This window comes from Somniosus microcephalus, chromosome 1, assembly GCF_052327205.1.
Source record: "Somniosus microcephalus isolate GS21.2 chromosome 1, FLI_Smic_1.0, whole genome shotgun sequence".
NCBI lineage: Eukaryota > Metazoa > Chordata > Chondrichthyes > Squaliformes > Somniosidae > Somniosus > Somniosus microcephalus.
The window spans coordinates 289,405,430-289,429,099 of NC_140987.1; the positions used below are offsets into that span (position 1 = coordinate 289,405,430).

The following is a 23,670-nucleotide window of genomic DNA, read 5'->3' on the forward strand; positions in this document are numbered from 1 at the left end:
ATCACATAAAATGCTGGAGATATTCTGGCTACACTGGGCCCAAGCATGGACAGTCTCCTGGAGGTAGACCATGAGGAGGCATTTAAGAAGAACGATGAAGTAGTCAACAGTGTTGAGTGCCATGAAGGAGTCAAGGATAAGAAAAGATAATGCACCATAGTTGAAATTACACAGGATGCCGTTGGTTACTTTGAATAGTGTGATCTCAATGCTGCGAGCAGGATAAAAGCTCCTTAAAAAAAAAAGATCTGCAGACTCCTTGTGGGAATGTGCCTGACCTTCACTTTACCCCTCCCAAATGAAACCAGGAATTCAACATATGGGGAATGATGGACATAACCCGAGGTTCTACCTGCCACTTTGACATATCATGGAGGAGCTGAGGGAGTATGAGGTCCTGTTGAAGTATCAGGAGTTAGAAGCTAAATTAAAAAACAGAACTTCAAGGGTAACAATCTCTGGATTATTGCCTGGGCCACGTGCAAGGGCTGGTGTGGGACACTGGCACCAGTACTGGGACAGGAAGGCGCTGTACCGATGGGGTGGGCTCCACCTGAACCGGAATGGGACCAGTGTCCTAGTGGAAAGGGTAAATAGGGAGATGGCAAATGCTTTAAACTAGTAAGACGGGAGGAGGATCTACAAGAAATTAAACAAGCCTAAATATAAATAAAACAGGAGAGCATTGGACAGACTAAACTAAGGGAGGACATAAATGGCCAGGGAATAAAGAGTTATAGAACAGGAGTGTAAAAAGATGGTTAAAAATAAAGCGAGAGGAACTGCTATTAAAAATGAGTTAAACTATGTACAGCAATGCAGTGTCCGCAATAGAACAGGGTAACTGAAAGCAATAATACATTGTGAGGAACAAGATTATAGTAGGGATTACTGAGACATGGCTACAGAAAAATCAGGATTGGGAATTAAACATTGCAGGGTATAACAATATTTAGAAAAGATAGAGGGGAAAAAGGGGAGGTGGAGTAGCTGTACCTATTAGAGATAACAATGGCAGTAGAAAAAAGTGACATAGCCATCGGTAAGACAGAAACAGAATCCATGTGGATAGAGATAAAAGATAGTGGGCCAGAACTTTGGGTCCCCACGGGTGAGTACACGCTGGGTACTCACGTGTAGGCCCAACGAAAGTGCCGGCTTTGTGCATGCACTGCGCATGAAACCGGAACTTCCGTTCCCTTAAAGGAAGGGGTTCACAGGTCGAACACGTGCGCCGGAGAGGCAGCGCGTATGCCTGGAACTACTTTTTTTTTGCAGGTTTGTCCGGGAGGGTAAGTCTCCAGGAGCTACGTTTGTAAAAAGCAGTCGCAATGCCTGCTTTTAACAAGATAAGTGGTGAATTAAGTTAAATCAAAACATTTTTCCCACAGGTTTATTATTTTTAAATACTTTAAAGAAAGGTAAGTTTATTTTTAGCCCCGTTAGAAACTGTAATTAATTTTTTCAAATTTAAATTATTGTTTAAAATAGTTATTTTATGTAATTTAGTTATTTTTAAAATGTGATTTTTTAAAAATGTATTTGAAGTTTGAGCGATGTTTTGGGGCTGAATTGTATTCATAGATTTGACAGGTCTTCTTGTCAAATCTATGAATACAGGCTCCCTGCTACCATTGGCTCTCCATGGCCCACGTGATCCCAGGGGACGCTTCGAACTAACTGCGCCCCTGGGATACGCAAGCACTGCGCGCCGGCAGTTGGAGCAGGCCCAGGATCGGAATCCCACGCGGGCCCACAGCACAACGGCCGGCACGCTAGGTAAGTGCAGGTCGGAGGGTTGCACCCGCGGGAAGCCTCCGACCCGAATTTCTGGGCCAATAAAGGATCAATCACACTAATAGTGCAAGGGAGCTGGAGGAAGAAATATGCAAACAAATTAGGGAAATGAGCAAAAAACCTAGAATCATCACTATGGGGGATTTCAACTACCCTGAAATTAATTGGCCAGAAGATGGAGGTAAAGGCGATAAGGGACTGGCGTTCCTACAATGTGAACAGGACTCCTTTCTAACCCAGTATGCAAGAAGCCCAACAAGGAAGGATTTGCCACTGGATCTAGTAATGGGGATGAACCAGAGCAGATAAGAGAAGTAAAAGTAGGGGAACATCTAGGATATAGTGGTCATAATATAATACACTTTAAGAGAATAACTGAGAAGGACATAAGAATGACAAAGACCAGGGTGATAGATGGAAGAAAGCAGATTGAGTAGCTGAGAATAGAACTTGGGAAAATAAAATGGACAATAATATTGGCAAACAATGGGAAACGTTTTAAAACGGTGTTCAACAGAGTCCAGGAAAAAATATATTCCGCTAAAAAACCAAGAACAAACTAAACACTAATGAGACAGCATGGATGAATGAAGATATAAGGAAAAGAGGCACACACATGGACAGCAGGGGAGAGCATGACAAGCGAGAATACAAAGAGATTAGGAGAGGTCAAAAAAAAAATTAGGAAAGCAAAGAGTAACAATGAAATTAAATCGAATCTATATATATAAACGAGTCGATCTGTCTGTCCTTCTGTCCTCGGGTGTGCGTCTGTCCGGCTATGCGCTCGAAAGTTATAGAGCGTACCTACGCGCGCGTTACCTCCGAAGAAAGCTTACGGTTCCGGGACGGTCGTAAGCGTATTTGCTTTTCGGTCGGACGAAAATTGTTCACGCCTTATGCAAAAAACCTTCAAAATTAAACTAATTATCTGCTACTTAGCATTGATTGACTGACGTCAAGGTTCGACCAATTCTGTGCCGTCACGATTGACCAATCCTACAGTACACTCCCCTGATGGTTGGCCAATCGGTGTGTGTGTGTGGGTGGGATTAATCGTTTTCATCTCAGGGATGTGGCAGCCATTGTTTCACTGCCATTACTTCAGCTTCCAGCTCAAACTACTTTGATCATCCAGCTTTGAAAAAGTTAGTATCTCTTTTAAAAATAACATAAGATTTACCAAAAACGTTTTATAAGTACTTTCACTTTCATCTTTCAAGGTATTAAAAGGTAGAAATGTTGCCCGGCAGCAGATTGAGAGGGGGACACAGACAGGGCCCAAAAGCCTGGGACTCGATTTAAAATGTTGCCCGGCAGCAGATTCACAGAGGGACACAGAGAGGCCCCAAAGCCTGGGACTCCATTTAAACCGCCCGGCCCAAAACAGCCCTGGCAACGCCAGGCTCCCCCCAGCTTAACAAATAAAATAGTAAATTATTCTACAGGCACATAAATTTAAAGGCAGAATGGGAATAGGGCCACTAAGAGATGGACAGGGTAAAATCACAGGCAGCAATAGCAAAGTTGCAAAAATATTAAATAATTACTTTCCTTCAGTATTTACTAGGGAGACAGATCAGGTGGACATGGCATTGGAAGATGAGATTAGAAATGATATAACCACATCTAAAATAAAAAGGGAAGAAATATTAAATACAAACTAAGAGGATAAAACCCCTGGTCCAGATGGATTGCATCCGTGCATTTTAAAATAATCTAGAGATAGTAGAGGCAGTATCACATATTTAATAATTTGTTAGAAAAAGGTGTAGTGCCAGAGGATTAGTGGATAACTAATGTTATACCTATATTTAAGGGCGATAGAACAGGTCATGGGAAGTATAGACCAGTCAGCTTAATATCGGTGGTGTGAAAAATAATGGAATCCCACTAAAAGGAGAAAATAGAAAAACCATCTAGAAACCAAAAATAATAATGAATAGACAGCATAGGGCAAAAGTGGAAGTCAGAGAAATCAAGGGTGTAAATCAAACATGGCCGCAGTAAACAATAATTCTAAAAGTATTAAAAAAACAAGCCTGAAGGCTTTGTGTCTTAATGCGAGGAGCATTCGTAATAAGGTGGATGAATTAGCTGCGCAAATAGATGTAAACGGATATGATATAATTGGGATTACGGAGACACGGCTCCAGGGTGACCAAGGCTGGGAATTCAACATCCAGGGGTATTCAATATTCAGGAAGGACAGGCAAAAAGGAAAAGGCGGTGGGGTAGCATGGCTGGTTAAAGAGATCAAAACAATAGTAAGGAACGATATTAGCTCTGATGATGTGGAATCTGTATGGGTAGAGCTGAGAAATACCAAGGGGCAGAAAACATTAGTGAGAGTTGTATATGGACCCCCAAACAGTAATGCTGAGGTTGGGGATGGCATTAAAGGGGAAATTAGAGATGCATGCAATAAGGGCACAGCAGTCATCATGGGTGACTTTAATCTACATATAGATTGGGCTAACCAAATTAGTAACAATTTTGTGGAGGAGGAATTCCTAGAGTGTATACGGGATGGTTTCCTGGACCACTATGTCGAGGAACCAACTAGAGATCAGGCCATCTTAGACTGGGTATTATGTAATGAGAAAGGATTAATTAGCAATCTTGTTGTGCGAGGCCCCTTGGGTCGGAGCGATCATAATATGATCGAATTCTTTATTAAGATGGAGAGTGAAGTAGTTGATTCAGAGACTTGGGTACTAAACTTAAATAAAGGAAACTACGATGGTATGATGCGCGAGGTGGCTAGGATGGATTAGAGAATGTTACTTAAAGGGTTGATGGTGAATAGGCAATGGCAAACATTTAAAGATCGCATGATGAGCTACAGAATTTGTTCATCCCTGTTTGGCATAAAAATTAAACAAAAAAGGTGACTCAACATTGGCTAACAAGGGAAATTAGGGATAGCATAAGATCCAAGGAGAGGGCATATAAATTGGCCAGAAAAAACAGCAAACCTGAAGATTGGGGGCAGTTTAGGATTCAGCAAAGGAGGACAAAGGGATTAATTAAGAGGGGGAAAATATAGAGTATGAGAGTAAGCTTACAGGGAACATAAAAACTGACTGTAAAAGCTTCTATAGATATGTGAAGAGAAAAAGATTGGTAAAACGTAGGTCCCTTGCAGTCAGAATCAGGGGAATTTATAATGGGGAACAAAGATATGGCAGACCAATTAAATACATACTTTGGTTCTGTTTTCACAAAGGAGGACACAAATAAATTCCCAGAGATGTCAGGGAACATAGGGTCTAATGAGAGGAAGGAACTGAATGAAATCAGTATTTGTAGGGAAATGGCGTTAGGGAAATTGACGGGATTGAAGGCCGATAAATCCCCAGGGCCTGACAATCTACATCCTAGGGTACTTAAGGAAGTGGCCCTAGAAATAGTAGATGAATCATCGCTGGTCATCTTCCAAAATTCAGTAGACTCTGGAACAGTTCCCATGGATTGGAGGGTAGCTAATGTAACCCCACTATTTAAAAAAGGTGGTAGAGAAAAAAAACGGGGAATTATAGACCGGTAAGCCTGACATCGGTAGTGGGGAAAATGCTAGAGTCCATTATAAAAGATGTAATAGCAGAGCACTTGAAAAATAGTGACAGGATCGGGCAAAGTCAACATGGATTTACAAAAGGTGAATCATGCTTGACTAATCTGGAATTTTTTGAGGATGTAACTGGTATAATAGATAAGGGAAAACCAGTGGATGTGGTGTATTTGGACTTTCAGAAGGCTTTCGATAAGGTCCCCCATAAGAGACTAGAGTGCAAAGTTAAAGCACATGGGATTGCGGGTAAGGTACTGACTTGGATAGAAAACTGGTTGGCAGACAGGAAGCAAAGAGTTGGAATAAACGTGTCTTTTTCCGAGTGGAAGGCAGTGACTAGTGGGGTACCGCAAGGATCGGTGCTAGGACCCCAGTTATTCATCAATATATATTAATGACCTAGACGAGGGAACTAGATGTAATATCTCCAAGTTTGCAGACGACACAAAGCTGGGTGGGCGTGTGTGCTGTGAGGAGGATGCAGAGAAGCTCCAGTACGATTTGGGCAGGTTGGGCGATTGGGCTGATGCATGGCAGATGCAGTATAATGTGGATAAATGCGAGGTTATCCACTTTGGTGGCAAAAACAGGAAGGCAAATTATTATCTGAACAGCAATAGATTGGGAAAGGGGGAAATGCAATGAGACCTGGGTGTCCTTGTGCACCAGTCGCTGAAGGTAAGCATGCAGGTGCAGCAGGCAGTTAAGAAGGCAAATGGTATGCTGGCCTTCATAGCGAGAGGATTCGAGTACAGGAGCAAGGATGTCTTGCTGCAGTTGTACAGGGCCTTGGTGAGACCACACCTTGAGTAGTGTGTGCAGTTTTGGTCATCTTATCTGAGGAAGGATGTTCTTGCCATGGAGGGAGTGCAGCGAAGATTCACCAGACTGATACCTGGGATGGCAGGAATAACGTATGAAGAGAGATTGGGTCGATTAGGCTTATATTCACTAGAGTTTTAGAAGAATGAGAGGGGATCTCATTGAAACTTATAAAATTCTAACAGGACTAGACAGGCTAGATGCAGGAAGGCTGTTCCCGATGGCGGGGGAGTCCAGAACCAGGGGTCACAGTCTAAGGATAAGGGGTAAACCATTTAGGACTGAGATGAGGAGGAATTTCTTCAGCCAGAGTGGCGAACCTGTGGAATTCTCTACCACAGAAGACAGTTGAGGCCAATTCATTAAATATATTGAAGAAGGAGTTAGATATATTTCTTAAGGCTAAGGGGGATCAAGGGATATGGGGAGAAAGCAGGGATAGGGTACTGAATTTGGATGATCAGCCATGATCGCATTGAATGGCGGAGCAGGCTCGAGGGGCCGAATGGCCTACTCCTGCTCCTATCTTCTATGTTTCTATGATTTCAAAAGCGAAAGTCTTTCTTGACCAACCTTATTGAACTCTTTGAAGAGGTAACAGAGAGTGGACAAGGGTAATGCAGATGTAACTTATCTAGATTTCCAAAAGGCCTTCGATAAAGTGCCACAGAATAGACTAATGAATGAGGTCAGAGCTTGCAGAATCAGGGGACAAGTAGCAGAATGAATAGCTAGCTGGCTGCAAGACAGAAAGTAGAGAGTAGGGGTAAAGGGCAGCTATCCAGAGTGACGAGGAGGAAAGTGGGGTCCCATGAGGATCAGTGCTGGGACCAATGTTCCCGTTAAACTCCGCAGCCGTCTGGAGGTCCGTGCAGACCGGCTTTGAATGAAAAAAACGCGTATGCGCAGAAATTTGAATGGGCCGCGCAGCCAGTTAAAGGGGCCCTGCACATAAAAAAGTCAGCGGGAACACAGGCTGGAACCACAGTTACTCACAATTTATATTTATGATTTAGACTTTGGAATCAAAAGCACAATTTCTAAATTTGCAGATGACACCAGATGAGGGGGTCGTCAATACTGAGGAGGGCTGCAACAAACTACAAGACGACATGAATAAACTTGCAGAATGGGCATATAATTTTTTACCCAGCGAGTGGAGTAAATGTGGAACTCGCTACCACAGGGGGTGGTTGAGGCAAATACTAAATAAGCATGATAGAAGAGGGAATAGAGGGTTATGCTGGTAGAGTTAGATGAGGAAGGCTCGTGTGGAGCAGAAATGCCAGCATGGACTGGTCGAGTCCAATGGCCTGTTTCTGTGCTGTATATTCAATGTAATTCTATGCAACATACTATGCAATAGATCACTATTGTATAATTTTTTCAGTATTCTGTACCATGTGTGTACAAAGAAGCAGGAAAGGCAAGCAAGGGCACTGTAGACGTTTTAAATAATATATAAAAGGAGGCTGTAACAGACACCGCAGCAATTGCTTGTTGCATTGAAAACCCTAAAAAAGGAAACTACAGTTCATTTCCTGGAAAATTACAGCTTTAACTTAAAATTTCTGCTGTAACAAATTAATCAGTGCAAGAAAACAGTTAGACATGCAACACTGCTATTTATTGGAATAAGTTGCAGATTTTTATGGATCTACCCTACTGGGTGTGATTAAGCAGCTTTCAACAACATGGCACTTTCAAATAAGAAAGTCTCATTTATTGCCTAAATTTATAATTCTTCTGAGTTGTTGACTGGAAAAAATATTTCATTACTGAATAGTCCAGATTTTCCTGCAAAAAATGCTATAGTGACAGGCATGGGAACACAATGAACGGTAAAATTACATAGAATGTACAACACAGAAACAGGCCATTCGGCCATCTGGTCTATGCCAGTGTTTATGCTCCACACGAGCCTCCTCCCACTCCTCTTCATTTAACCCGATCAGCATATCGTTCTATTCCTTACTTCCTCATGTGTTTAATGTAGCTTCCCCTTAAATGTATCTATGCTATTTGCTTCAACTGCTCCTTGCGGTAGCGAGTTCCACATTCTAAAGAAGGGTAAAGAAGTTCGCTTCCTGAATTTCTTTGTGGATTTATTGGTGACTCTCTTATATTTATGGGTCCTAGTTTTGGTCCCCCCAGAAGTGGAAACATTTTCTCTGCATCGACCCTATCAAACCCCAGTCATAGTCTTAAAAATCTCTATCAAATACACACACACACAGCGAAAGGAGCAGCTGGTGTCTCTTGGCTGAGCAAAACTCACCAAGTGTTTTGAATATTGCAGAAATGAAAGTAGACACGTACTCATAAAAAAATAAAGTGCTTATGTGCTGAAATCTTTGAATTTATCTGACATGCACAATAAATGACAAGTCTATTTTTCCCAGCAGAGTGGAGGTCAACTGCAGCACAGCATTTCCGGCTCAGATCAGCTAACAACACAGTGGGTATCAAAATTGAGACATTTTGGTCTGCACAGCTCAGCTACTCACTGGATAATTACACTGAGGCATTGAAGGAGCCAGTTACAGGCCTTTTGAAAATTAAAGAGTACATTAAACCACGGTATAAAAATAACATCCGAGGACACAGAGAAGTTGAATTTTGGAAACAAAAATAGGGCACTATGATTTTCATCATAAAAAGGCACCATTACATTTTGTTTCAAGTCACCTGAAAAAAAATTCTTGCATATTGGGAATTCAAACCATTACAATATTTAAACAGCTAAGACTTCTCCCTCCCCTCCCCACTCCAACACACACTATCCCCTCCTCCTTCTACTAAAGCAATGACTCCTTGCAAGTGTGCAACTCCAGGGGACCCAGTTGGCTTCCAGTATATCACACATGTACCCATTATTCATGTGCTAGAAGGTAAATCTTGGTAATCTATTTAAATGTGGCAGTTATTACAGTTTAAGCCCAATCCTTTCACCCAACAGGGGTCCCTGGATAGTGACAAGGACCAGGAACCATTTCCAATTTTCCCATCCATAACCAAGAGATGCTGTGGCCAATTGTAGGTTCCCTATGCCACACTGGCCAAGTTCAGCTAATGCAGCACAGGGCAGGAATCGCCTGGGACTTTACTAGTCTATATGATGCAGCATTATAATTTAAACAAAATTTATCTCCGAATACAGACTGACGATCTGGGACAGGAAGCACACAAGTAGTTATTGAAAACAATACATCATTCAAACAGCTCAATATAAAACTGAAACACTTAATTTTCCTGTAATTACCTGCAGATTTCTCCAAGGCTGTCAAACACCAGCATCATTCTCTGAATTTTAATATACTTTCCATATTGCACTACTGTAGAAATCTAACACAAGGTTCAATACCTCAAAATAACGAGAACAAAACTGCTTTAAAAAGTCAGTAAACTGTTCTTTATAAACTCTTCTTTATACACTCTTACTATGAATGAGACATTATTCGGTTTTGTGCCAAGATAGCCTATTTTATATTCTTGATTATTAAGCTATATCCATTGGGAGATTCAGTTGTGTGCGCCAGAATCCATTATACTGAATTTGCCCCATCAATAGTAATAGAATAATAGAAGTCACACACAGGAGGCCATTTGACCCATCGTGCCTGTGCCGGCTCTTTGGTAGAGCTATCTAATTAGTCCTACTGTCCTGCTCTTTCCCCATAGCCCTGTAATTATTTTCCTTTCAAGTACTTATCCTATTCCCTTTTGAAAGCTTTTATTGAATCTTCTTCCAACACTCTTCAGGCAGTGCATTCCAGATCACAACAACTCACTGTGTAAAAATTGTTTTCCTCATGATGCCTCTGGTTCCTTTGCCAATCATCTAAAATCTATGTAATCTGGTTACCAATCCTTCTTCCACTGGAAACAGCTCCTCCTTATTTACTTGAGCAAAACTGTTCATGATTTGAACACCTCTCAAATCTCCTCTTAACCTTCTCTGCTCTTAGGAGAACAACCCCAACTTTTCCAGTCTCTCCACATAACTGAACTCCCTAATGCAGGTTGAATTCAACAATGGAGAACTGCACGTGAAATTCATATGTATAGTTATGCAAAGTCTCTTTGATAACCGTTAATATAGCTAGAACCTTCCTAGATACCTAAGGTGGTCCACACTGGCTAGAGGTTTAAAAAGCACAGTTAAGACTGAATGGTAACCAAATGTTGTTTTATTTAGAGTTAAAGTGTGAAATTCCTAGTGCCGAAGGGTTGCACGCTCTTCAGTGGCTGGTGCCAGATCATTTATACTTCAGGACTGCCTGCATTAAAAAGTATTATCTTACAGTATTAAGAGACATTAGGTGATGTGGCAGAGGAGGTACTACAGGTACAACTGGCCATAGTATCCTTGGGTCAGAAAAGGGAAAAAACACAATGGTTCTCATCAGATGTGCATAGTCTGTGGATATTAGAGGAGTACAGGATCAAGCTGCCCATTAGGCAAAGTCAGAGAACACTGCACCCAGCACAAGTCACATTTGGATGAGATGGGATTGAAGGAATTGGAACAGGGGTAAGGGGGGAAATCAATTCACAAGTGCCTCAACACAAGAGGAAAACATTTATTGTTTACATCAAAATCACACCATGGTTAAAATTGGTAACATTTACAATTCTAAAAGTTAAATTTTTGCCATCTATATTCGCACTCACAAAATAAAGGAGATGCCATGGTGTTAAAACACAATTTTGTTTGGCAGCACAATTGACTAGAAAAATACATAGGGAGACACAATGCATGATAATGGAAAATACTGTGAAACAATATACCTCCAGTAGTGTTAATATTTTAACATTCCTACTGCTACTCTGAATATTTAATACAATAGTGTACTTTACAGGGGCTGGAAAATACAACAGGTTTTAGCAAGAGGCAACTAGATATCACAGAACACAGGTTGCGCATAATTGAGAACTTGAACAGTTGTATGGAATAAGCAAACCCACAAATTTTTCACCATCAGGGATTCTTAACAAATTTATTTAATTCTCTGAAGGACATGATAACCACAAATAAAACTTCCACAGAGAAGGCATTGTTGCCTGAAGGCAGCTGTACAAAACTGCAGGCTATTACTATCTGCATTATTTAAACTTGACTGGTTGGATTTCACGGAGGACATTTCCACGATCTCAACAATTCATAGGGCACCCGATCATCTAATTAACCTAATTACAGGTTAGACTCATGTTATTTGCAGAATACAGTGTAAATTTTGCTGGTGTTTTCTAAAACCTCTCTAGCATGGCGCCGACTCACTTTGCCAAATGGCTTTGATTTAGAAAGGGGAACATTGTCAATTTTTTTTTTCTTACAATCTGGAAGAAAACATGGCATCTTCAACCAGGCATGTCAGCGAAGGATTGTACTCTCGGAGCCAAAGGTAGCAACAGCATTGCTATCTGAACTATGATGCCTACATTATCTACTTTGTCCCTGGAAGTATGTTTGTGTGAAGATTGGGTACAGGCAGGACCAGGCTTGGCTGTGATGCAGTCTGTAACAGAATAGTCTGCCCAATGCTTAAACATAAAGAATAGCCTTAAGTGAGGTAGTAGACGACTGCTGGCACCCATATCCTAACACAAATCCACACCTTCAAGAGACAAGGAATGGAGAGGTTTGTGGTGGTGGTGGTGGGGGGGGGGGGGGGGGGGGGGCTGGAGGGAGATTTGGTAAGAGAACAAAAAATACCAAAAATTCAAAATCCTACTTTTCCAGACTCAACATTTAAAAAAAGCAAGCACTCCAGCTAACCAGCAATCTACAAACAAATCCGTATTCATTATTGCTTTACTGCTTTATCAAAAGTATCTGAAAGCAAATTAAACAAGTGATAATGTGTTGCATTGCTCCAGGTAACAACATTAAATATTCTACTGGCTTATCTACAGGGAACAAACATGTATTCTGCAATAGTCACAACAAAAACATTGCAGTTTTAAGGAACCAATATTATGCTGAAGTCAATGAAATGTAACTAAACTAGGTGTAGAATACCCCAGTTATTAACTGTTGTATGTAACTATTAGCGTTCCTTCACAACATTCAAAGCCAAAAGTTGTAAAATTTGAATACATGAAAGGAGTTTTCCTTCAAATAAAACAAAACCTATAAATATTGTATTCATCACTCTTCATGGCATACTCAGTAAATTGCAAACCTTTATTGTGTTATGGAAGTAACAGTAAATGCAGCTACAACCATCAAAATGGTTGAAATATACAGTCTGCATGTTTGAAGTTTAAGTAGTCTGTTTTGGCTAAATATTTAACAGCAAACACTGCAATTAAGAAATGCCTCCCAAAATGAGACTTCGTTAAATCAACCAATATTTTCAACAGAATGATGTCTGGTATATGAACACAAACTGATGTGTTTGTGAACTGCATCTGCCAAAAAAGTGGTAGAACATAAAACTTCCTTTGAAGTCCTTAAAAAAAACTGTTGCAGAGGAGACACAATGGGGAACATAGCAAGGAAGATCAGCTCAGGAGTTATGAAGTCACAAGAAAATTAGGAACTCCTCAGCTTACGAAGCAGCAAGCTCCCAATTTTGGTTGGGCTGCAAGAACCAAAGCAGCAAATGGAAGATTAACATTTTCTTCACAAGGAAGGGAGAAAAGTCAGTGGGGAATTACCCAATGACATGGCCTGGCTGGTCACTAGCTGTTATCTTGACTCAAATCACTTATTAGAAGAGTTGAAATGAGTTTAGGCAGTAATTGCAAAGAAAAAACCAAGAGAAAGGAAGGCTATGTCTCACTGAAAGATAAAATTGAGATTTTATGATTGGTTTCAAAGCTATTAAGGTCTTTGGAAGTCTGCAGTTTAAGATTGAATACAACACACTGGTGCAACATCATTTTGTTATGTTTATTTTTTTGCCAGTTGATAACACTAAATTAGAAGTACTGTCCATGTTTGAGCTATGCACATGGCCCAGGAGATGAAATTCACAAGACAATACTGATGGAAACTTGCTCCTAGGAATGCAGGTCTTGACAAATAAACACATGCAATGTGTGCCAAATTCACTTATGGCTCAAAATGGTAATTAGAAACGTATATTAGTGTTTTCAAGATGGAATTGCTAACACAATAGTATGAACTTTTGGACTCTTGCAGAATCTTTGTTATTTAACTGATGTTATTAATTCAAGCTGGACTCCCTTTCCAAAAAGAGAAATGCAGAATATGATACCTGTAGAAATTACTCAATTAATGCAGCATTTAGAATATATCTTTAATGGAACATGCTCAGCATTTAAATCTTTATACACAGCAAGAGCACACACCGCTAAATAATATGCCCCAACGGATGACTGTGGTTCGGAAAATGCATTATCTTTCTGTAGCATAACATACCATTGAGATATTTGAATCCTACCCATGATAGAACATGCATTGCAGAGTAAGACAAACAAGGTAGCTTCATATGAATTTTCATGCAGACCTAGAGTTCCCAGCCCTCCCACTTTGGGCGAGAATCTACCAGACTGGTCGGTTGGTCTCCCGCTGCTGCTGGTGGCGACTCGAGAGAAATGGTCCTTGTATGCGTGGTTCACGCATGCGCAGTGCGCCGGCTGTAGTGACTTGCAACCAAACCGCGATGTCTGGGTCCTGCCGGTCTCTTTCCCCCCACCTCCCCCGCGCTATTCAGAAACACATCGCTTCATTGTCAGTTGTGAGGATACTGGCATCGGGGGTCAATGAAAATCACCTGGAAACTCTGAGCCCCGAGAGCGAAACTGGGGGAGGGAGAGGCACAAACTGGGGGAGCGGAGGAGAGAGAAACACTGGAGGGAGGGAAGAGTTCATGTCAGCCTGTGATGTGCACCGCTGTATAACGTGTTTATTATGGGAGTCAGGCAGCTTTGCTGCTTCTCTGAGGACTGAGCCTCACCTCCCTGAAGCTGGGCTACAGCCGTGGGCTGTGGGAGTCAGTGAATTGAATTAGGTTTGGTTTTGGTTTTATTTACTTTTATAACTTGATGTGTATTGTTAAAAAGTCAGAAAATTGTAGGAAAACTTTAGTTAGAAGTTACTTATAATCGATGATTTTGTTGAATCAGTGGTATTTACTTGATGCTTCTCATTGTGATCGATACTGTAGAAATGTTACAAAAGTAGTTTTTATTTAAACATTACTTATCCTTAAATCTTTCTATTATTCTGTGTTCTTTGATTTATAAAATTGTGTTATTTACTATAAAACAAAAAGTCAAATATTTTATTCGAGGCTGGGTGATAGAGACACTCAACGAAGGTGGTAATAATACAAAGGCAAAATTCTGCGAATGCTGGAAATCTGAAATATAAACAGAAAATGCTGGAAATACTCAGGTCAGGCAGCATCTGTGGAAACATAAACAGAGTTAATGCTTCAGATTTTGATGAAGGTCATCAACCTGAAGCATTAACTGTTTCTCTCCCCACAGATGCTACCTGACCTGAGTATTTCCAGTATTTTCTGTTTATATTTAAGGCAACAACATTGGCAAACTGTGGGAAAATGTCATGTGATTGAGCATCACTAGCAGTGTTACGTGATTGAATGCAGTGATCAACTGTCACATGATAAAATCTCCAGGAATACATCAAACCAGAATTGGCAACCCTATATAGAGACCGGAGCACATACTCTAACATTCCAGTGTAGCAGCGATGGAACACAGCTTTGTCAGAAGTGCAATCCTTTGTTAAACAAAGCCCTGTTCAAAGAGTGAAGAGCAGGGTGTCCCCCGTCTTCTAGTCAGCACTCCTATCCTTCAACCAATACTACTATAAACAAAGTCATCGATTTTGCTGCAATTTAGGGGATCTTGTGTGTAAAATAGTTGGCACACATTTGCCAACATAACACTTAATCCACTTCTAAAGTAACTCATTGTATGTAAAGTGCATTGAGAAGTTTGTGCTATTGGATGCTATATAAATGGAAGCCTTTGTTCCTTGCTCCCATTAGAAAACCCTCATCCAGTGATAATCACAATTCAGCAATTATACTGGCTAAATTCATACAGTAACATACATTCATTTCCCATAACATTCCTAACTTGAAGGCATCAAATACATTTACTAAGAATATAATAACTCTGGTTTCTGGTTTTTTTTGGTTTGAAAATGTGGCATTTTTGTCCTCTTTTCCCATTCTGGAAATCTGGTCAAAATCAGTTAAATTTGGTCTTCGAAAAGTTGCAGTCACTGGAAAAATTTGATACCAGTATTTTTAATTGGTAAACAGTTATATAGCAACAGCAAGCACTTGTAGAACGCATTTAATGCAGCAGAGCATCTCGAGGCTCTTCAGAAGACTCCATGCTTACGGATAATATTGCTAAAGGGCAGCATGAATGTTATATCTTACCGTAACTGCGATCATGCTGTTGTCTGACTTCCATTCTGTCTTTTCATACCACCCAAACTGTGAAGCCGCCTTTGCAGATTCCTTGTAGCTTACAATTAAAACACTGGGCTGGTGGAAGAAAGAAAAAATTTAAATGGTATTAAAAGACATTTGTGCTGCAATAGACTAAGCTATCTTAATGTCTAGGTGTTCATGTTTCTATACGCTTCTTTTCCCCCAATTGTTTGTTTAATATTTTGGTTGCATTTCCCTGCCAAGTCAGTCACCTGCATGTAGCAGCTGCCTAAAACAGCAGCAATGGCATTCTAAAGGTGCTCACTAGTCCATCTGACCAAAAGAACACATAAGAATTAGGAGCAGGAGTAGGCCATACGGCTCCTCAAGCCTGCTCCGCCATTCAATAAGATCATGGCTGATGATCTACTTCAACTCCACTTTTCTGCCCTATCCCCATATCCCTTGATTTGAGTCCAAAAATCTATCAATCTCAGCCTTGAATATACTCAACGACTGAGCCTCCACAGCCCTTTGGGGCAGAGAATTCCAAAGATTCACAACCCTGAGTGAAGAAATTCCTCTTCATCTCAGTCTTAAAAGGCCGACCCCTTAGCCTGAGACTAGACTCTCCAGCCGGGGGAAACAATCTCTCAGCATTTACCCTGTCAATCCCCCTCAGAATCTTATATGTTTCAATGAGATCACCTCTCATTCTTCTAAACTGCAGAGAGTATAGGCCCAATCTACTCAATAGTTATACTCCCACCAGCATTGCTATATTAGAACATATCCAGTATCAATTTTAAATCTTATGACAATCATGTCGGGTATAGTGTCACATACGGTACAGTAGCATAGTGGTGATGTCACTGGACTAGTAATCCAGAGGCCTGGACTAATGATGTGGAGACGCAAGTTGGGGAATTTAAATTCAATTAAATAAATTTGGAATAAAAAAAGCTAGTATCGGTAACGGTGACCATGAAACTATTGGATTGTCATAAAAATCCATCTGGTTCACTAATGTCCTTCAGGGAAGGAAATCTGCCTGGTCTGGCCTATATGTGATTCCAGACCCACAGCAATGTGGTTGACTCTTAACTGCTCTCCGAAATGGCCTAGCAAGCCACTCAGTTGTACCAAACCACTATGAAAAACAATAAGAATAAAACCGGACGGGCCACCCAGCATCGACCTCGGCACCGGCTTCGGACACAACAAAGGCACACTCAGCCCAGTCGACCCTGCAAAGTCCTCCTCGCCAACATCTGGGGACTTGTGCCAAAATTGGGAGAGCTGTCCACAGGCTAGTCAAGCAACAGCCTGACATTGTCATACCTCAGAGAATCATACCTTTCAGCCAACGTTCCAGACTCCTCCATCACCATCCCTGGGTATGTTCTGACAGACAGACAGACCCAAGAGAGGTGGCGGCACAGTGGTATACAGTAGTGAGTGAGTGGTCCTGGAAGTTCTCAACATTGACTATGGACCCCATGAAGTCTCATGGCTTCAGGTCAAGCATGGGCAAGGAAACCTCACGCTGATTACCACCTACCGCCCTCCCTTAGCTGCTGAATCAGTACTCCATGTTGAACACCACTTGGAAGAAGCACTGAGTATAGCAAGGGCACAGAAGGTACTCTGGGTGGGGGACTTCAATGTCCATCACCAAGAGTGGCTCAGTAGCACACTACTGACCGAGCCCTAAAGGTCAAAATGCCAGACTATGAGGAGTGTAGAAGAGCTTGCCAGGAGCAGCACCAGGCAGACCTAAAAATGAAGTGTCAACCTGGGGAAGCTGCAACACAGGACTACATGCATGCTAAACAGCAGAAGCAGCATGCTATAGACAGGGCTAAGCGATCCCACATTCAACAGATCAAAGCTCTGCAGCCCTGCCACATCCAGTCGTGAATGGTGGGCAATTTAACAACCAACGAGGAGGAGGAGGAGGTTCCATGAACATCCCCACCCTCAATGGTGGCGGAGCCCAGCACGCAAGTGTAAAAGACAAGGCTGAACTGTTTGCAATCGTCTTCAGCCAGAAGTGCCAAGTGGATGATTCACATCGACTTCCTCCTGATATCCCCACCATCACAGAAGCCAGTCTTCAGCCAATTCGATTCAATATCAAGAAACAGCTGAGCGCACTGGATACAGCAAAGGCTGTGGGCCCCGACAACATCCCGGCTATCGTGTTGAGGACTTGTGCCCCAGAACTAGCCATGCCTCTAGCCAAGCTGTTCCAGTACAGCTACAACACTGGCATCTACCCAACAATGTGGAAAACTGCCCAGGTATGTCCTGTCCAGTCCAAGCAGGAGAAATCCAACCCGGCCAATTACCGCCCCATCAGTCTACTCTCAATCATCAGCAAAGTGATGGAAGTTGTCATCGACAGTGCTATCAAGCGGCACTTACTCACCAATAACCTGCTCACCGATGCTCAGTTTGGGTTCCACCAGGACCACTTGGCTCCAGACCTTATTACAGCCTTGGTCCAAACATGGACAAAAGAGCTGAATTCCAGAGGTGAGGTGAGAGTGACTACCCTTCACATCAAGGCAGCATTTGACCGAGTGTGACATCAAGGAGCCCTAGTAAAACTGAAGTCAATGTATATCTGGGGGAAAACTCTTCACTGGCTGGAGTCATACCTAGCACAAAGGAAGATAGCTGTGGTTGTTGGAGGCCACTCATCTCAGCCTCAGGACATCGCTGCAGGAGTTCCTCAGCCCAACCATCTTCAGCTAATTCATCAATGACCTTCCTCCATTATAAGGTCCAAAGTGGGGAGGTTTGCTGATGATTGCACAGTGCTCAGTCCCATTTGCAACTCCTCAGAAAATGAAGCAGTCCGTGCCCGTGTGCAGCAAGACCGGACAAAATTCAGGCTTAGGCTGATAAGTGGCAAGTAACATTCACACCACACAAGTGCCGGGCAATGACTACCTCCAACGAGAGTGTGCAACCACCAGCCCTCGACATACAATGGCATTACCATCGCTGAATCCCCCACCATCAACATCCTGGGGGCTCACCGTTGACCAGAAACTTAACTGGACCAGTACATAAATACTGTAGCTACAAGAGCAGGTCAGAGACTGGGTATTCTGCAGCGAGTGTCTCACCTCCAGACTCCCCAAGGCACAAGTCAGGAGTGTGATGGAATACTCTCCACTTGCCTGGATGAGTGCAGCGCCAACACTCAAGAAGCTCGACACCATCCAGGACAAAGCAGTCGGCTTGATTGGCACCCCATCCACCACCTTAAACATTCACTCCCTCTATCACCAGCGCACCGTGGCTGCAGTGTGTACCATCCACAAGATGCACTGCAGCAAGTCACCAAGGTTTCTTCAACAGCACCTCCCAAACCCACGACCTCTACCACCTAGAAGGACAAGGGCAGCAGACTCATGGGAACACCATCATCTCCAAGTTCCCCAAGTCTCACACCATCCTGACTTGGAAGTATATCGCCGATCCTTCATCGTCGCAGGGTCAAAATCCTGGAACTCTCTCCCCAACCTACAACTGCAACAAGAAGTCTGCAACAATCTTGCATGTAGTGGAGGCTACCATTTCCTGTTAATTACTGCTTCATTTTTAGATATATGCATTACATAAAAGTTTGTTTCTTTCCCAGAGAACTGGAAGGAAAATAGGAACTTCATGCTAAAACCCTAGACCCTCAAGACCAGAATTTGAAACCTAATCTTTGAAAGTCTCACTGTGACATGCCATGTAAAGTATGTGTTGTTTTTTGCCCGCTCCGTAGCACTTATGTATCCCTAACAATTACAGTAGTTGACAAGGGAGCAACACTGATGGCAGCTCAATTGAGAAGTCAACAGGTTTAATCTTTCTGCATCGTAGTGATGCAGGTTTCTGTGGATAAAAGGGAGGGGGAAGATAATGGTTGTTCAGTTTTACATATGCAAAAACACATTGGTATGAAACAGGGCCTGCATTATTCAATAAGGAATTTAAAAAAGTAGACATTGCTCCAGTAACTATGCTAAAAAGGACAAAATAAGCACATCACAACAATTCAAACAGTTAAAATTACATATTGATAACTCAATCTTTTGATAACCTAATTAATACATCTACAAGGATCGAAGATGCCTACAGGTGAAGTAAAATGAAGTAGAACGCATATTTAGACAAGATAAGCACAATATCAGCTTAAAAAGTACAATATTATCTAAATGTTTTTAAGATCAGTCCCAAATTGTAACAAAATGGAGTGCTGATGTTAGAGGTACAATTCTTCACAGCTGGTCTAATATTGTACATTTCATGATTCAGAATAAATCAGTTTCCATAGTAAACAGCGAGGCTGCAATTTCAAACTGACCTGATGTTTCCCAAACTGTTTACTGGAAGCAAAACATTACCAGAGCAGCTCCTAGGCCAATCTACAATCACCCTTCCACTACCATGGTTTATTATGGAACTGCTCCCTCAGTGTTGTCACCAGAGCAACCAGGTGGGTAAAAAGCTTTCCCAAGATTAAACACGATGAGCCGAATGGCCTCCTTCTGTGCTGTAAATTTATATGATTCTAAGATTTCCCATCCCTTTTCACTATTGTAGCTAAAGCTATTACCCTTTAGATCAAACTAACTGAACTCCTGTTGGTGACATCCATAAATCAAATTACCGAGTACAACAGTACCACACCACCACAACCTGCACTTGTGTAGTGCCTTTAACGTGGAAAAATGCTCAAAGGAGCTTCACAGAGACATGGGGGGGGGGGGGGGAATGCACACCGAGTCAAAGGATGGCATATTAGGAGGAGTGATCGAAAGCTTGGCCAGAAGAGTGGGTTTTAAGGAGGGTCTTAAAGGATGAGAGGAGAAGGTGGACAGGCAGGGGAGTTTAGGAAAGGAACTTAAATGTAAAAAGTGGAAAATACTGGTAGATTCAAGTAAACTCAACCATACATGCAGAAATTTCACATCAATGCTAGCAAGTGTCAGCCTTGGCTCAGTGGTAGCACACTCGCCTCAAGAGTCAGAAGGTTGTGGGTTCAAGCCCCACTCCAGAGACTTGAGCACATAATGTGGACTGGCACTTCAGTGCAATACTGAGAGTGCTGCACTGTCGGAGGTACCGTCTTTCAGGTGAGACGTTAAACCATCTACCCTCAGGTGGGCGTAAAAGATCCCATGGCACTATTTGAAGAGGAGCATGGGAATTCTCCTGGTGTCCTGGTCAACATTTATCCCTCAACCAACAACAGAACAGATGATCTGGGCATTTATTTCATTGCTGTGTGCAAATTGGCTGCTACATTTCCTAGTGATTTAACTTCAAAAGTACTTATTTGGTTTTAAAGCGCCTTGGGATGTCCTGAAGACATGAAAGGTGCGATGTAAATGCAAATCTTTCTTTTCTATGAAAATAACCGACGTGTACCAAACCTCATGAACCTTTAGACAGCTGGCACAATGATGTACTTAATCAAAAACTTGCATTTCCATAGCACCTTTTATGTTCTTAGGGCATCTTGTAGTGCTTCACACCCAATGAAATTAATTTTACTGAGCAATAATAGGCAATAGGAATTCTCAAAAGATACAGACAGCAGTAAATCTAGGTGCCAATGATGGATTAAATCCCATTTCAAAACAATGTGAATTGTAAAGTGGATTAAGTTATGAGGGGGAAAACTCAGGCTCTTTAAGTCTTGAAAGTAATCAACAGAAATTAGATTCTCTCAGATAGTAAACTGATATAGAAAGGGTCGATCTGGAATGCTACTTCAAGATAGATAGTGGGACAAGGGAGTGCAGGTTTCAATTTGTGAAAGGCAAGTTCATCCAAAGACTGATTCAACACTTGGAATAGACCTCCAGGTACAGTAGTAGAGGCAAACATTTGAGAGACAAATGCATACAGTGGCAGGGGTGAGGGAACAGAATTGTAGGCTTTCCTACATGGATAAACTATGATGGGGCAAACAGTCTTGCTCATCTATATTTATCTTGTGAACTGTTCAGGAAACTAGCCTGAGCCCTTTAAATCACAGCAGCTCTATTTGGGCTCATTTCAACAGACAAGTTAAATCATTAGAAAAATAAAGACAGACTTGCATTTATATAGCGCCTTTCATGACCACCGGATGTCTCAAAACACTTTACAGCCAATGAAGTACTTTTGGAGTGTAGTCACTGTTGTAATGCGAGAATCGCGGCAGCCAATTTGCGCACAGCAAGCTCCCACAAATAGCAATGTGATAATTATCAGATAATCTGTTATGTTGATTGAGGGATAAATATTGGCCAGGACACCGGGGAGAACTCCCCTGCTCCTCTTCAGAATAGTGCCCTGGGATCTTTTACATTCAGCTGAGAGCAGACTCAGTTTACCGTCTCATCCAAAAGACGGCAAGAAAGACCGGCCAAGCAGTGCTGCTCTCAAGCCAACTAAGTCGATAAAATTAATTATTTTGTTTCTGCCAACGTCTACCCTCTCTCATCACAGGGGGGAAAAAAATGAAAACCTGTAATGTGGAAAACTAGAATAAATGCAAAATAAGCACAGAAAATGCCAGCACCCACCCAGGCCCTGTATGAAGAATTCCCTCCTACCAAGAGCCAGGCACTACCTACATTAATTAGTGGCCTCCCACACTCTCACCAGCATTGGGAAAGCACTTCTGGAGATGGGGAACTCCTTGACTTTTGATTGAGACCCAAAAATCCCACCCTTACACCACATTCTATGAAAACAGATAGATTATAAATGCTTTTTTTGGGATGTAAACATTTGCTAGGATACGGTCCTAAGAATATGTGCATATTGAGAAATAAAAGGGAAAACCTCAGAATGTGAACACTTTTAAAAAGTACCTCACAGTAAACCTCTTAGCTTCCAGGTGGCAATTTAATGGCCATCAACAAATAGTTGTTTTGCGGCACAAACAGAATAACTTTGTCACTAGGCATATTTACTGCGTTGGTTCCAACATACACTCAAACCAATATGCTTTAATGTGGCAAGACATTCCCTGTTCGAAAACTAATTCAAATTCATTGCATCACATCATTCCCACCATTATTTCCACTAGTGAGAGCTGCAGCCCCAGTACTTCACCTTACTATTACATAGTTCACAATGGTTTTGAGACACAACCCAAACTTGGAAGGACAATAACAAAACAAAAAAATCTATAGTTGTACTGCTGGGTGTTTTTCAACAACAATTTTAATTTATACAGCGTCTTTAACGTGGTAAAACGTCCCAAGGCGCATCATAGGAGCATTATCAAACAAAAATTTGACGCTAAGCCACATGAGATGATATATGGGCAGATGACCAAAAAGCTTGGTCAAAAAGTTAGGTTTTAAGGAGCATCTTAAAGGAGGAGGTAGAAAGGCAGAGATGTTTAAGGAGAGAACTCCAGAGCTTGGGGCCTAAGCAGCTGAAGGCACGGCTGCCAATGGTGGAGCAATTAAAATCAGGGATGCACAAGAGGCTAGAAAAGGAGGGCTGAATGAGGTTACAGAGATAGAGAGGGGAGAGGCCATAGAAGATTGAAAACAAGGACGAGAATTTTAAAATCGCAGCACATTGCAAATATGAAAACTTCACACACCCACCATTATGGCTTACTGAAATTCTCTCAAGCCCATGTTTGCTTTTAAAGTTGACATTATATTTCCTTATATTACAACAGTGACTACACTTCAAAAAGTTTTTCATTTATATAGCGCCTTTCATGATCTTAGGACGTCCCAAAGTTCTTCAAAGGAAATGCAAGCTCATTGGTTATCTATTAAATACAAATTTAAGCTAACTCTGCAAGTATTCGCAACATTCTGGTAAATATTTGTCGTCAATGTGAACGATGCTAGTGCTTAGCAACAGAATTTTTAAACATTTTTTTTTACACCTGGCAATACAGTAGTATCAAGCGCAGGCCAAGATGCACAATACAGCTCGCTATAGTATGCCAACAAAGTGCTTCACCCTAAACTCTGAGCAACATTCATTTCCTACACCCCCGTCTATGTATGCATTCTGCACAAGTTCAGCAATTTAGTGCCAAATTAAGGGCTGTTGGGGCTA

The 23,670-nt window shown here is 41.7% G+C and overlaps 1 protein-coding gene across 1 annotated transcript in view; it reads right to left on the reverse strand.

The window, feature by feature from the left end:
- Positions 1 to 23,670, reverse strand: part of ric1 (RIC1 homolog, RAB6A GEF complex partner 1) — a 204,942-nt gene that overhangs the window by 141,265 nt on the left and 40,007 nt on the right. The window contains 1 exon segment of the mRNA XM_085993734.1: positions 15,586 to 15,693. Within this exon segment, the coding sequence (XP_085849860.1) occupies positions 15,586 to 15,693 (108 nt within the window).